This window comes from Odontomachus brunneus, unplaced genomic scaffold, assembly GCF_010583005.1.
Source record: "Odontomachus brunneus isolate Ranch 3 - 2012 unplaced genomic scaffold, Obru_v1 Obru_scaffold_024, whole genome shotgun sequence".
In the NCBI taxonomy this organism is placed as follows: domain Eukaryota; kingdom Metazoa; phylum Arthropoda; class Insecta; order Hymenoptera; family Formicidae; genus Odontomachus; species Odontomachus brunneus.
This window is the reverse complement of record NW_022639474.1, coordinates 694742-708825: the sequence shown is the minus strand read 5'-3', so window position 1 is coordinate 708825 and position 14084 is coordinate 694742. Positions and strand designations below refer to the sequence as shown.

Below are 14084 nucleotides of genomic sequence, written 5' to 3'. Positions count from 1 at the left end.
CTCTCTCTCTCTCTCTCTCTCTCTCTCTCTCTCTCTCTCTCTCTCTCTCAAAAAGTAGTATGTTCAGAAAAAATATCCTTTCACACAGCTCAGAAATATTTTCCTAGCACATGGAAAAGAAAGTTTGGTTGAATTAACCATTTTCTGATAAGCCGGCCAGAAAATTCTGGTTGAGATTACCAGAAAGCTTGTTAACTTGAACAAAATTCTAATAACTCCAAGTGGAAGTTTTGTTCATGTCTTGCCAGAAATACGCTTAGTCCAAGCAAACTTTCTTTTACCGTGCAAGTATACACACCCAATGAAAATGCTCACAATCGCTCAAAGACTGTTCTTCGTTGTGACGATGTGGCGATGATTTTCCACGCACTTTGATTCCGTTGTCGTTTACGGCAAACGCAAAAGCGATTGTTGTGCTTTTACGCGAGCGAGCTACTTGGCGCGGTTTGGGCGGATTTTAGTCTTTTAACTGCTTTGCACGACCTTTGCAGCGACCGTATCCAGACACCGCTGATTACCCATCCCGCTTGCAGCTCCTTCGCGCAATCCTTCGCGCCGGAGCGTGTGCCGGGCGTAGCATTTGAGCGAGCCTAGAAGGCGTAGGCATATCGGCTTGCACGTGTGCACGCGAAGGGAAGCCTCGTCGTAAACGACGAGGTTGCACCGTGACGATTACACGGAGACGCTTGAATATTCGCGGTTTCCCGTGTCCGAAGCGAGCGGGCCGCGTGGATTCGCGTCGGATTGATCCGTGCGCGCCGCCACGCGTATCCATCTGTCTCGCACGCAACAGCCGTGACGCGTGTCGATCGTGTATGTACGCGCGTCTCATTTAATACCGTTGCATCATGCATAACCTGTAGCCGCAGGAAGACGCATGAAGAGGTGTCGAGGGTACTTTTGCGCGCGCGTACGTGTTTCAAATGCACGCACATCCGTGCATCTTCAAACCTCTCTCAAGGGCTCTTTCTCTCTCGCTCTTGAGTTTACGCACAATTCAGCACATCGTGTGCGCCCGCCACGATGAACATTTCCTTCGACGCGTTTATCTTCTCTTCTAAGACGTTTCTAAAACGGCAGCAGACGAGTTCTCATTCTTTTCGCTCCGAAGAAAGGGGCAGAATTAAATGTCGTGGGATTCGCTAGACCTTACCTTGCACTCGACGATTGTATCAGAAGGTATACAGTATTTCTACAGTTAATATTTGTTAATTTAAGTCAGCTGAGAGTATTATATGCACGCCACGCTTATTTCTTTTTTTCTCGTTTATTTCTCTGGGTTGACTTCATAAAGAGAATGGAGTCAAATTTGTTAAGTACAGATATCGACAAGTTATTTCCTACCTCTCGACTCGCAATCGCCTCGCTCAGTCCTAGCTCTAATACGGAAGCGATGCGATCGTCTACCGCAAGTCGTGCCGTAATAAGAAATCGTCCCCGTTCTTCGGGACTGGTAAACATTTATTGATGGCACGAGAGAGAATGGAATGTTTCATCAGCCGACAGACGCTGCCCACCATTATTCATCGGATAGTCTCCGCAATCCACCTTTCGCAACGTTTTTCTCGTCACCAAAATTTGATTCCATTCTTGACGAGCAACATTAGTCTTGAATATACGGAAAAACGAATATTCAAGACTATATTCATATGTAGAATAAAGCAAATATGAAGGTAATAGAAGCGTAAGTTCACATTTAAACATTACTCGCTTTTAATATATTGAAGACAATTTAAGATAAATTCACATGAGATATAAATGACGATATTTTTTTTTTGATAGAGCTTTCGGTCTTATCTAACGTACGACTGATTGCGAACTTTTTTATCTTATTTTATCTTTATGATATTTTCTCCTGTTCTCACATTTTCTTGTTTTGTCTCACATTGCGAATTTTAAACAATGTGCGAATTCGTCTCTTACGTTGTCGAGAGGTCGCCGATACAAAGTGCAAATGTATTTTTGTTCGTAGATCTCGGTGAGCACAGTGAGTACCAGAAGATTCAGCCGAGCCGGAACACCGAGCTCTATTTTATCTTCCGACAGCGACATCCGCTTCACAAGAAAGCTCGGCGGCCAGTATCGCTGCGGATGCTGCGTCCTCGCCGCTTTCTTGCTCTTTCTCCTCTTCTCGGGCGTCTCCATATACCTCGGCTGTAAGTATACTACTACACGAAGAAAATATCGTAGTAAAAATTAAAACATTTTTCTAATCATATATATATATATATATATATATATATATATATATATATATATATATATATATAGAATTACGACTGAAATTATTATATATTTGTTGAAAAATATTATGCTTTTGACTTTTTACTGTACATTAATGTAATTCATGAATGTTTCTTATGTCGTATATTCAGTAGATTGACAAATTTACTCTTTTTATAGCAATTTATACTACAATTTCAATATTACAAGTCCAACTTCACAAAAATACTGTAAAAATAGATATAATTTTAATGCAATCTTTGTTGCAATATCTTTTCCATATATAGAAGCTGCGACTTACTCATTAACAATACAAAAATTCGCAAGATATATCGCAGACAACAAAATTTCCGGGAAGAAAAACGTCATACTTAACATAATTGGCCATAGAAATTTGCAAGAATAATCTAATATGATTCTATATGAAAAGTTTTGAGAAAAATAAAGATGAATAATAAAATTTTGAGAAAAATAAAATTTGTGATACATGATTTAAGAAGTATAGATAGCACACTGAGGTTCTTTGCAATCGTTGAAGCATGATTACAATTTTCTTCTCTATTTATTATCAAGCTTAACTCTTAAAAAGTGAGTAAAAAATACGCAACTAGCAAAAATGACACATCCAGTAGCAGATAAAACTTATTTTTAATTAACTTTAAACCCCCACATAGCTTGGATCTTTTTTGTTTTTTTGTAGAAAGACGTACGAACTATCCATTGGTAACAAAAAATAAAAAATCACAATTTTGTGGGTCATTCTTACACAACTATGGTCAAGTAAAAGAATTGCGCGTCTCTCGCTTGTGGTATGACTGTTACAATGTAGGCAATATACCTCAGTTAAATTTTCAAATTATCTTGTTTCTCAGTAATAAACTCGTTGCTTATGACAAGCATTCAATCGAACGATTTAATTTATTCCGCGCATCATATGATGATTATAATGGGCATCGCCCATTATCCGAAACGCAAGATCGTCATTACTCCTACGCCGATTTCTCGGCGCCGCAATTATTACCTTAATGCTATTATGAACAACACGGTGTTACTCATTAACCGAGTCGGGACATTTTCGTCACGCGAGCGCTTCGCTGCTTTCACTCGCGCCGCGTACACGTCTTTGTACACGGCGTGTACGCGACGGGCAGCGTCGCAAATGAAATTATTCCACGGTTAACCGGCAATCGGCGACCTAGCGGGCATGAAATTATCCCGGTAACATATCGCGATCGTTTGCCAGGACGACGAATGCGTTCACGGTACGTGAACAGTTCGCGAACGGTGAAGCGCGATCGGCGACGATCCGCTTAGTTCGAATGAATGGCGTTTCTCTCGTAGGCGCGTGCACTTCACCTTGGCATCACGCTCGACGCACACACACTGTGCGTTACACATGACGACTTAGAGAAGCGAGACCTAGACGAAGGAAGGAAGAGGAAACGCTTATCTTCCTTTGTGTTCTGTTAGGGAGCATTGTTCTCCAAATCAACACTGGTATCGTCAAAGCGTTGATTGATGATGTTAAATTGGGAACTTTGAACTTTGAAGAATAGTCTCGAGTACCTTACGATTTCCTTGTTGCTTTATCCAACCTATAAATTATCATATTTATTGGGTAGATCGAAAGGTTCGTGCGCAATTTTTGAATCAAATTTAACTTTATTGTATTCAATAGAAATGAATTCAACAAGCAAACATTCTCTATGATTCTTAGCTAACGTTATAGCATAGCATTCATAAAAAGTGAATCCATATCACACTGAGAAAAAATATTTGAAAATTTCTTTGTAAAGTATGAAATTTATTTCTGTGAAATAAATTTATTTTTGTGAATAAATTTTATATTCCACAAATATAAATCTTTAGGTATTTTTCTCGGTGTATTGAAGGAGGCAGAAAACCGAATTCTTTGACTGAAGCAATAAATATTCTTTGTTGTATACCTTACTATTACGTAATGTAATCATTTGTATATGAACTATCGGTTGTGGAAATAATTAGAGAATAAGTGGAGAGAATACTGTAATAAAAATTACGATACAATTTTAGTATACTTAAAAAATAAACTGGCACTACAATGAAAATTATAATAAAGATATAGTAAAAGTGATTATGAACATAGTAAAAATTATCATAAATGTACTAAAAATTATCAAGTTTATAGTCATTTTTACTGTTTTATTATAATTTTATACAGTAGCCCATTTTCGAACTACTGTAAATTGTATTGCAATTTTTATTACGATATTTTCTTCGTGTAACAAACAGCATTTGCTAGTACAATTTTTCTGTTTGTTGGTAAATAGAGAACTTTTCTCCTTACTGAGAATGACACGGATTTTTCGATAAGTTAGCGCAATTATCGGGGAAACGTTCGATCGGAAGTGTACACTAGCGTTTCTTCGTGTACTCGGTAACTCGGTCAGACCGTTATGCGTGCGTGCTGAAAGACCTCAATGGGCTTTGGCCGCATCACCTTCTTCCTGCCTTTCATCTTCTACTCTTTACTCGCTCGCTCTATCTGCTCGGTTGCGATCAGCGACTTTTATCGTGCATTACAGCGTATTCATTACTTGCACTGTGAATTTTACCTGTGAATTTTACTCTTTGACCTGCGTATCCCGCGACTACGTCACAACGAGCTGGCGAACTGATCGATTTACAGCGCATTTAAACTTCAGTCGCGGTCCAACATGGATATACACTCGCGCGATACAACGAGCGACGCGAAGTCAGTAATTCTCGCAGCCGCTTAATTCGTGTTTACGATCGGGGGGAATAAGAGGTCACGGAAGATCCCTCACGATCGTGCCGGTCCATTGAGGTCTTCCAGCTGGTAAAGGTATAACGGTCTGACCGAGTTGTTGGCCGACCAGTACGCGCCTAGTCCAACGGTCGACCTTAAAGGTGGGGATCCGTGTCCTTGGAACATTTTGATTCTGCGGCACTGTGACCTATTCTACGATCATCGAAATCACGTTAAAACGGCTGACTACTTCAAGAGGCACAGATTATATGTCCAAAAAAAGAAAAGCAAGCCGTATATTCACACAAGCGATTAACGCAAAATTTCGCAATTCTGCAGCACTGTATATTAATTGAAAATTTAGAAACGCAGTTTTCATGAATGGCGAACGAATGCTCAATCAAAATGATTGCAATGAATCACCTTTTTGGCAGATATTCCTCCTGAGAACGCTGGAATAGAAGCAGCTAAGCATTCCGTGCAGATCCTTGCTTGAAGGATTATTTCAGGATCTTGTTACTTCTCGACGAGACAAAAGCACCTCTAGATTACGCTGTACACGTCGCTGGAGTAAGATGAATTGCTTTTTAGTAAGGTCGAGCCATTTATACCTATCAACTATATTTATACCTGTCTCACGCTGAACATGCACGAGGAAGTGTTTCTGGGTTCTTGCGCACTCTATACGCGATAATGCAACGTTCATTAGTCACACATGAGAAAAGTGTAGCTGAACACCGCGGGTATCTCGAGTATCGCGCCTCGGGACCGCAGCGTAACCACGAGGAGAGGTCTGGTCATTGGCGTCGCGATTAACCATTTAAGACCCACATGTATATTATTATGCACATTCACCTTGGAGGTACAGCCCAAAATTTTTGTATTAGCAAAATACTGATAAAAAGTAAGCAAATTTTATTTTCTTAATTTTTTATGTTTGCGTAGATACGTTGCATTGCGCAGTTATTTTATGATATACTTGCGAAAAGGAACGTATATGCAAAAGTTTGAAGGATATGGACTCAGGTCTTAGCGTTATTTCCTAATTTCCAGCAACCTGAATGAATGACATGATTGCGAGGTGTTTCCTCTGAAAATTCCCTCAACAGAAAGAAGGAACTTTCAAAAGAGGGAAATCTCGAAGAATCGCCAAGTAAAAGTTACGAATTATGAGAAAAAAGAAGACCACCTTGTTCTTCTTGATATGAGAAAAACAGGGTAGAGTTTCATACATTCGTCTTACAAAATCTAGAGATGTTCTCACGGCAAAGCCCTGATCTGGATGAAAACGAGCGACGGACTATTGCATGCCAGATAGCCATAAGCTAATGAGAACCTCGCGATCATCTCGTTATCTCTGGAAAAGGTATCTCGCCACTCATGGCCGATACCGCGAGGGTCAAGAGGGTGTTCTCTCAGGGCGAGTCGGGCCGGCCGGTGAAAGGTGATTCCTAGGTGATCAGGCGGCAGGGGATCGCTGCAGGCACCTGCGTGCTCCCGATTTGTCTCGCGGAAAATTGACCGCACCGAGAGCGACGTCGTAATGACAGCGCGCTCGGGGAGCGAAACCCGCCTTTTCCGCAGCCCGGCGCAACATTGTTGGCACGTTCTCCAGCAGCCCGGAGCTCTATCATTTGCCGATCGTACATACATTAGAAAGCCAGTCCGCGATATACCGCGAATTACAGCGGTATATCCCGGCGCGCGAGTCGCGACGTTCTAAATTCCTTCCTCTGCGGCTACTTAGCTCAGTCAGGTTGTCCGGCGAGACGTGGCCATCATCGTTGTGGGTCGTTACGGCGTCCCGTAAGTGGCGCTCGACGAATTACCGTGGCTCCTCGTCAATTCTTATGCTTCTTATCGGAGGTATGCCGTGATGGTGAGCGCGCACACGGCGATTAATGAAGAAGTGCACGATAATTATTTATTAAGTGTTGTTACCAATAACGAGGACACCGCCATCATTTTCACGGCCGTGCAATACACACCCAGTGATCAGCCTTTTTTGCTCACGTCTACGGCGTAATCGGTGCGAGTCTCTTGCGATATACGGCCGCTTACAATGAGTACTATCGACATGAGCGATTCGCACCTATCCTATTGCCTTCAGCTTTTTGCCTCTGAAGAACAAGCTAAGGCCCATACAGAAAAATAAATATATTAGTACGTTATTTCATAAAAAATTTAAGAAAATAGATGAGAAATAGGTGAGAAATAGATATCGACAGTGCTTATTGTAAGTGGATCGATGCGCGGGAACAGCGATAATTCATTGTCAATTAACCGGATCTCCATCCTCAAACTACAGTCCGCACTCTTGTGCGTTATTAGTCAATAGTTGCGAGAATTGAATGCTCATTTTCCTTTTTCCCACTTTGTGATTTCAGACACGTTCCTTACCTCGGATCCACCCGGCGATCAGATATTCCTCGCGACATTCCGAGTTACCAAAGGTGATTCCTTCACCGCGGAGCTGGCAGACCCCTCTACCGAGGCCTTCCGACTGCGATCGCGAGAGTATCGCGATCGTCTTAATCTCATCTTCCGTCGCAGCTGGCTGAAGCTGTCGTTCCTCGCGGCGGACGTCCTCGCGCTCGACGGGTAATTCAAAAAGCCTGCAACTACTACATCAATCAAGTCCATTCGTATGATTTCCTGCTTCAGATTTAATGTGGATGAAAACAAGAACTGTTCTTAAATCTCTATTTCTGCCTATCTGTCTCCTTTAACGTTCTCCTTTAACGTTCTCTCTTAACGTTCTCCTTTACATCATGCTGTCGCACGAGGCACACCCTAGAGGTGTCTGTGAGACAAATTATGCAACGGCGTCCAACATGCCGTATAAGTTGAGAAAATTGGAAAATTGGCCAATTACGGGACACGTATGCCGGGAACTCTCCTGCGATTGTCTGGCTCTCCGCTGTTGCTTTCGAGAAATCGATTTTCATAGAAGGAAATGTCGGCGCGACGATAGCCGACACTGTGAAACTGATGGAAACAGCACCTGCAGCTGCGCGCGCCAGAGAAATCGAACGAGATCGCTTCGCAGCTTTCTCGTGATCTCGCGACACTTGCTTCTTTCAGCGTATGATGAGATGCTACCGCCATTATCAGCTGCTGCGTCCATCAATAATGTATCATACACGACCTCGCGGATTTCACCGATTTATTCTCGTCGGTTTAGCCGCGAGGCGAGAGAGCTGCAGCGTTGCAATTTCATTTTATTTTATTTCAGAAGCCCATTAGAGATTGTATCCCCTGTCTGAGATTTTTCGATGGAAATTACGGGTTTAATCGGCGAATTACTAAACAACTGTAAATTTCTGAATTTTTTAATAAATTAACAGTCTCTTCCATTGAACACAATAATTAGGGAATTAACGAAGGAAAAAAATACCAGGGATAGCAAATGGCATGACTTGACTTGAGACTAAATAAATAAAGCGTGAAATGACCGAACCATGTTAGCCGTTAATAAATTCAAATACATTTCGACACTTTATGTCTTTGGCGCATTTTTTTACATATATTCTCTACATTTGAACATTGAATGTAGCATTGAAGGTCGCGACCTGGTGGTGCACTTCGACGTGAGGTTCGACCCGCGATATCAGACCATAACCACCGGCAATATCGTGGACATTCTATCGCGAGAGTTGAGCCCGGAAACTTCACGGTACCTCGCGAACCTCACGATAGAAGCGAAGAGTCTCGAGGTGCAGGAAAGTCTGAAGGCCCTCAACGCGCAGATCAGCCTGCAATCGACCGTCTCGACGTTACCGCCGACGACGACAGCCCCACCGCCGAGAAGATGCAGCAAATTGGACCTGGCCTACTGCAAACACCTGCCGTATAATATCAGCTCATATCCGAATATATTGGGACACCGGTCGTTGGCAGACGTCGAGGAAGATGTCATCGCTTTTAGGTACTTTCTTGTAAACTGGATAGATTCATAGTGGGTCGCGATAAACAAGGGATTAATCTATCGCAAATGATGTGCAGCCGTATATAATGTACATGAAACAACGATATCATATCGAATCTAATGATTGCGTGGGAATTAGGGAGCTAGTGGACGCGGAATGCTATCCGTTGGCCTACGACTTCGTCTGCCAGGTATTGCAGCCGGCGTGTCGGTCGAGTCAGCCCGAGGATCTGCTGCAACTGCCTTGTCGCAGCTTCTGCAGGGAGTTCTGGAACGGATGCGGCAGTCGTCTCCCGGAGAAGATCAAGCGCGCTTTGGATTGCTCCAATTTTCCAGAGTACGCCGAACCTGGTAGTTGCAGGTCGAAACCAGGTGAGAGCAATTCACCTCAGGCGACGCAACAGTGCGATTGCAAGCGAAGTCTCTCCTTACGGAAGGTACTGAGCGTTCAATGAGCTTAAATCGACACACATGTCAACAGGATGTGTTCAAGCGCTTCAGTCGAAAGCTCTGTCCCCGAGAATTTGCGACGGTGTGATCGATTGTCCGGATCTTTCGGACGAGAAGAACTGCGCTTATTGCCGAGACGGCTACATGCATTGCGGAGTGGGAAGAGCTTGTATACCACACGCGAAACGGTGCGACGGCAAGGCGGACTGTCCGAATGGCAGCGACGAGAAGGATTGCCGTAAGTGCACTGAGAAAAAAGTACTAAAAAGTTTGTTGGTGCGGTGTAGAATTTATTTACAGGAATAAACTTCATATTCCGCAAATAAATTCTAAAATATTTGCTATAGATATATTTTCAAACATTCGCTTTTATATCCTACAAATGAATTTTCAAGAGATATCTCAAGTATTTATCTCAATATCTTCTTCTTAGTGCAACAAGCAACATTGAAACAACCAAGATACAGATATCGAAAGATTTTAGGAAAATTTGAAGAAATTATTTAATTTTCATGCGTATATTATTATATATTTTTGTGACAGTGTCTTTGGCGCCGAGCGTTCATGCGTTGAGATCGCAATCGTGGAGCACACCGCACGCCGCGAGGTACAATAAAGAAGGCTATGTTGTGTTCAACGAAAAGGGCACTGTCGGCAAACTCTGCACGGCAAACTTGAACGCCACTCTCCCAGAAACGGAAATGGATAACGTTTTGCAAACAGCAGCGAGCTCGCTGTGCACTTTACTCACATATACGTAAGTATTCGCGCTGTTCAATAAATTTATATTCGCGTCGTGTGTAACTATAAAACAGATCGTAACACAGAATTTGTCGCGTCTTGCGCTTATAGCGGTGTAGCTTCCGTCGAAGTAAGAATTGACGATGAAGAGGATGTTCCATACGTGTACATGGAGGATCCATCAGCACCGGAAATCACTTTCGTCAGGGCTCCTTGTCCCAGCAAGGAAGTGCTGTATGTTCGATGCTCCGATCTCGGTACGAGATGTCAGTTCACTAAATATTTCCTATCGATAAGCGTGATCTTTGCATAAATGCTCTGACATATTTGTAATAACTGTAACTGATCACTTGTGTGATAAACCTTTCAACTATACCATCATTATTTATTATCATATCATCATGTATTTTACTGACTTTTTGGCTTTTCTTGGGAATCAGAGTGTGGAATACAATCTTTACGTAACAATGGCGGCACTGAAGGTCTCAATAAAATGGCGGAACCCGGAGACTGGCCTTGGCACGTTGCGCTATTCAAGGAGGGAGTTCATGTTTGCGACGCCACTCTTGTGGCAGATAACTGGTTACTCACGACCGCATATTGTTTCCAAGGGTGAGCGTTAAATATATCGTTCTTTATTATATATTATATGATATAGTGTATCGTAATTTTAACGGGACCGATTTTCATTGCAGTCAACCGAAAGCGGAATGGTCGGCCAGACTCGGCGTCGTACGACTCTCAAGCACTTCACCTTGGCAACAAGAACGCAGAATCGTCGGTATGATTAAATCACCGATGGAAGGCACGACCGTTCTGGTGAAATTGGACAGACCGGTGACGACCTTTTCGGACTTCGTGAGACCGGTTTGTCTGCCCTCCAGCGAAGATCCACCGAGCAACGCGTCGCAATGCAACACTCTTGGCTGGGCTAGAAACCGTACGTTGGCCATCATTTTATGTCGCTTCTTATTTAATCTGAGACCGTCAAACATTTTGCTTTCTGCTACTCTTAAATAACTAGCAGTTATTTTCATTAAAAATTATTGGAATATTCGTTTGACACCCACATACCGCGATATATTATATTAATGAAATATTTAATTTTATAAAACATATTTGTTACATATTATATTGACAACACGAAGAATTCATTCAATCAAAGAATGTCGTCCAGAAAATCCCTGTTTTGTTACAAAACAGGGCAAAGGCACGTCTTCTTCACAGTCTTGCATAATTGCACTTTTTGTTTGATAAAATCTTTAATCCACGATATCTCCAAAATTATAAATCGTAACATATAAGTTCTTTAACTAATAATAATCTACTTTTGAAGAACTTTTTTTTTGGTACGATGAGATTTGGTTTTGTGAAAAGGGCAAAAATAGGTTACTTTTTAAATGACACTATTTATTCTTCACATAATATTTTGATATTGTCAAGCAGAACGTTACAATTAAATCTGAAAGAAGATAGTATGCTTTCTGCAAAATATTAGTATATCACTATTTCTTTGATAAAATGAGATACAACGTTTTTCGAAAGCCTTCCAACGCAAGAAGTTAATTGTTGGAAGATGTTTCAACGAATATATAGTGTCTTTTCTTTGCAATAGGCGATTTACTGCAAAGGGTACAGCTGAAACACAGCGCGATGGAGAGGTGCGAAAACATTAGCATCCCGTCGGTAAACAGTGTTTGCACAGAACAGGCGTACTCCATGGATGATTGTAACGTAAGCCAAGACACTCGAATAAAAACATTCGTTTATTTTCTTTTAGAATTACTTTTGATTAAACGCATTACTCGCATCTGTGACGGGAATTAACGTCCTATCTTTCCATTGTCTGGGAGAAAAATTACTTTTTTTCAATATTCATTAATTCTAGGAATTAATTAGTAGCAGGAAGCACTTTATCATTCAATTTCAACAGGAGGAGGAACTCGCCGGCAGTCCAATGCTGTGCCTCCAAGTAGATGGCCGAAAATGGGCACTGGAGGGTATCGGCAGCTGGAGGATAGCTTGTTCGAAAGACGGCATCGAGAGACCTCGATTGTACGACAAAATTTCGTCGCACATTGACTGGATCAAGTCCACGGTTGGCTGAGGCTTTGGAGTTCATCGAGTCCGACCAATGTCGTTCCATGAGCGAGACTTAATGTCCACTGATACTGAAAATCGAAATTGTGATAAAAATTGCTAATTTGTTACGCGATATATCGTTACCGTGCGTTGACAGACTCTATCGCATCTGTTTCATATAAGAACACACATTGTGCTGCCGTTATCGAAACAGTCGTTTCGTCGGGCACGGAAAGGTCGTAAAATGCTGCGTTTCTGTAAATATAAATATTTTAATCTAGGACACGAGAGTCCTTTGTTACCGTGGCATAATTTTTTAACTTATTTTTCTCGTTCTATATACGTATGTAGAACGAAAAGAAATGTGTATATATATATATATATATGTTTATATATATACATTTTTTTCTTTGAATGTATAATACGTAATTGCTTTGTATTTTAGCCTTAAGTCTTCTACCGTTACTTTAATGATAACGATGCAATTTTATTTTTAAGATCGATAAAATATAAGATGATATTTCATATGTAAGAATACATACACAATAGTTCACACGCATTAAAGTTTCTTAAAATAATAATATGATGTTTGGAACATTTCGTCACTTCTACGTTACACCGCGAATTAACGAACGTAAACATGAAAAAGATTATTAGATCTTTATTTTCGAAAAACTTCTGAGCCAGCGCAATATATTGGAATGAGACCAGTGTATTTTCTTTCACGCTCTGACTTATCGCGTCCATATGTATTAGTTCAAAAGCTATTAATAGACAATCGTCGTTTCATGTTGCGTCACATGCGAAGCACGTGTCGACCAAACGCAGAAGTGTTTTGCGCAGAATCATCGTCAGCAACGAAAGGGTGGGATGTAAGGCAGATCGATGAGACGAAATGTTAGGCGCAACCGTAAGTTGAGAATATAATTCTACGGACAGCTGCCGAGGAAAGTGGTGTCGTGCTTTTCTGTTCCTGATGGTAAATATCTTATGATAATAAATGTTCTTTGAATGATTAGTTAAATTTATGCAATTAATTATATGCACCAAATTACAAATTTCTCCTTTGTCATAGTTAATCATACGAATTTAAAATGCACGATATTATGTGTTATTAGCACAAGCAAATTTGATATTGTTCGAGTAAATAATTATGCTTTCTGATCAAGATTTTGTCCTGGTAAAAGATTCGTTTTTTATTTCATTGTGTACAACGCTTTGTTTACATTAGTTCTCACATGTATTATATTTTTACAAAGGAGAAGACAATAAATGTCGATTGTGCGGGCCTCGCACGTATCGATCCGCTTGACGATCCTGTGGATCTCTTCAAGGTGTGGCGTAACGAAGTAATAACATTCCATGAAGGAATAGTTGACGTTTGTTGTCTGGCGACTCTTTCCAAGTAGGTATACTTCGCATTAATAGTGAAATATCAACTCACCTGATTCTATATCTCAGAGATTACAAGATTAGTTCGAGAAATTTACTGCTACGTGAATTTGATAATGACGGTTTTATCATCATGACAGACGCGCGTAGCCGAAAAGTCGATGATATGGTAAATATTAGCTTATTAATTCTCTTGTCATTCTGGTTATTAGCCAGATAATCTTTTAATCTTTAATGTTATTTTAATTATGCTATAAAATAAAGTTTTGTATAAGTCCATTTAAAATTAATTGGAGATTACAATTTTGTTATTAATTCTTTCCCGAAAAATTTTGCGAAAAATCTTAGATGTTTGTTTTGCGAAAAATCTTAGATGAAACTTAAAAACTTATATAACTTCAGAAAATCTTATAAATTCGTATTTAGGTATTTGAAAAAATAAAAGTAAATAAATGTCTAGATATAGTTTCCGGAATGGAGCCGTGTCTTGAATCAGCGATATGCCGACGTTTCGCAAAC

General features: G+C 40.8%; 2 protein-coding genes across 6 annotated transcripts in view; both read left to right on the top strand.

Annotated features, from left to right (window-relative positions):
* LOC116842362 (atrial natriuretic peptide-converting enzyme) overlaps positions 1-12754 on the top strand; it is a 28606-nt gene extending 15852 nt beyond the window's left edge. For all 5 annotated transcript variants that reach the window (XM_032811480.1, XM_032811483.1, XM_032811482.1 and 2 more), the window contains exons 3-13: positions 1973-2156; positions 7360-7573; positions 8529-8900; positions 9040-9272; positions 9382-9588; positions 9894-10107; positions 10203-10348; positions 10532-10703; positions 10787-11031; positions 11707-11825; positions 12025-12754. In XM_032811480.1, coding sequence (XP_032667371.1) covers positions 1973-2156; positions 7360-7573; positions 8529-8900; positions 9040-9272; positions 9382-9588; positions 9894-10107; positions 10203-10348; positions 10532-10703; positions 10787-11031; positions 11707-11825; positions 12025-12198 — 2280 coding nt within the window. In that variant the 3' untranslated portion in view covers positions 12199-12754. The remainder of the gene's footprint in view (positions 1-1972; positions 2157-7359; positions 7574-8528; positions 8901-9039; positions 9273-9381; positions 9589-9893; positions 10108-10202; positions 10349-10531; positions 10704-10786; positions 11032-11706; positions 11826-12024) is intronic.
* Positions 12755-12981: 227 nt separating this feature from the next.
* LOC116842374 (pyridoxine-5'-phosphate oxidase-like) overlaps positions 12982-14084 on the top strand; it is a 3310-nt gene continuing 2207 nt past the window's right edge. The window contains exons 1-3 of the mRNA XM_032811497.1: positions 12982-13152; positions 13433-13578; positions 13635-13734. Of these exons, the coding sequence (XP_032667388.1) occupies positions 13150-13152; positions 13433-13578; positions 13635-13734 (249 nt within the window). The 5' untranslated portion in view covers positions 12982-13149. The remainder of the gene's footprint in view (positions 13153-13432; positions 13579-13634; positions 13735-14084) is intronic.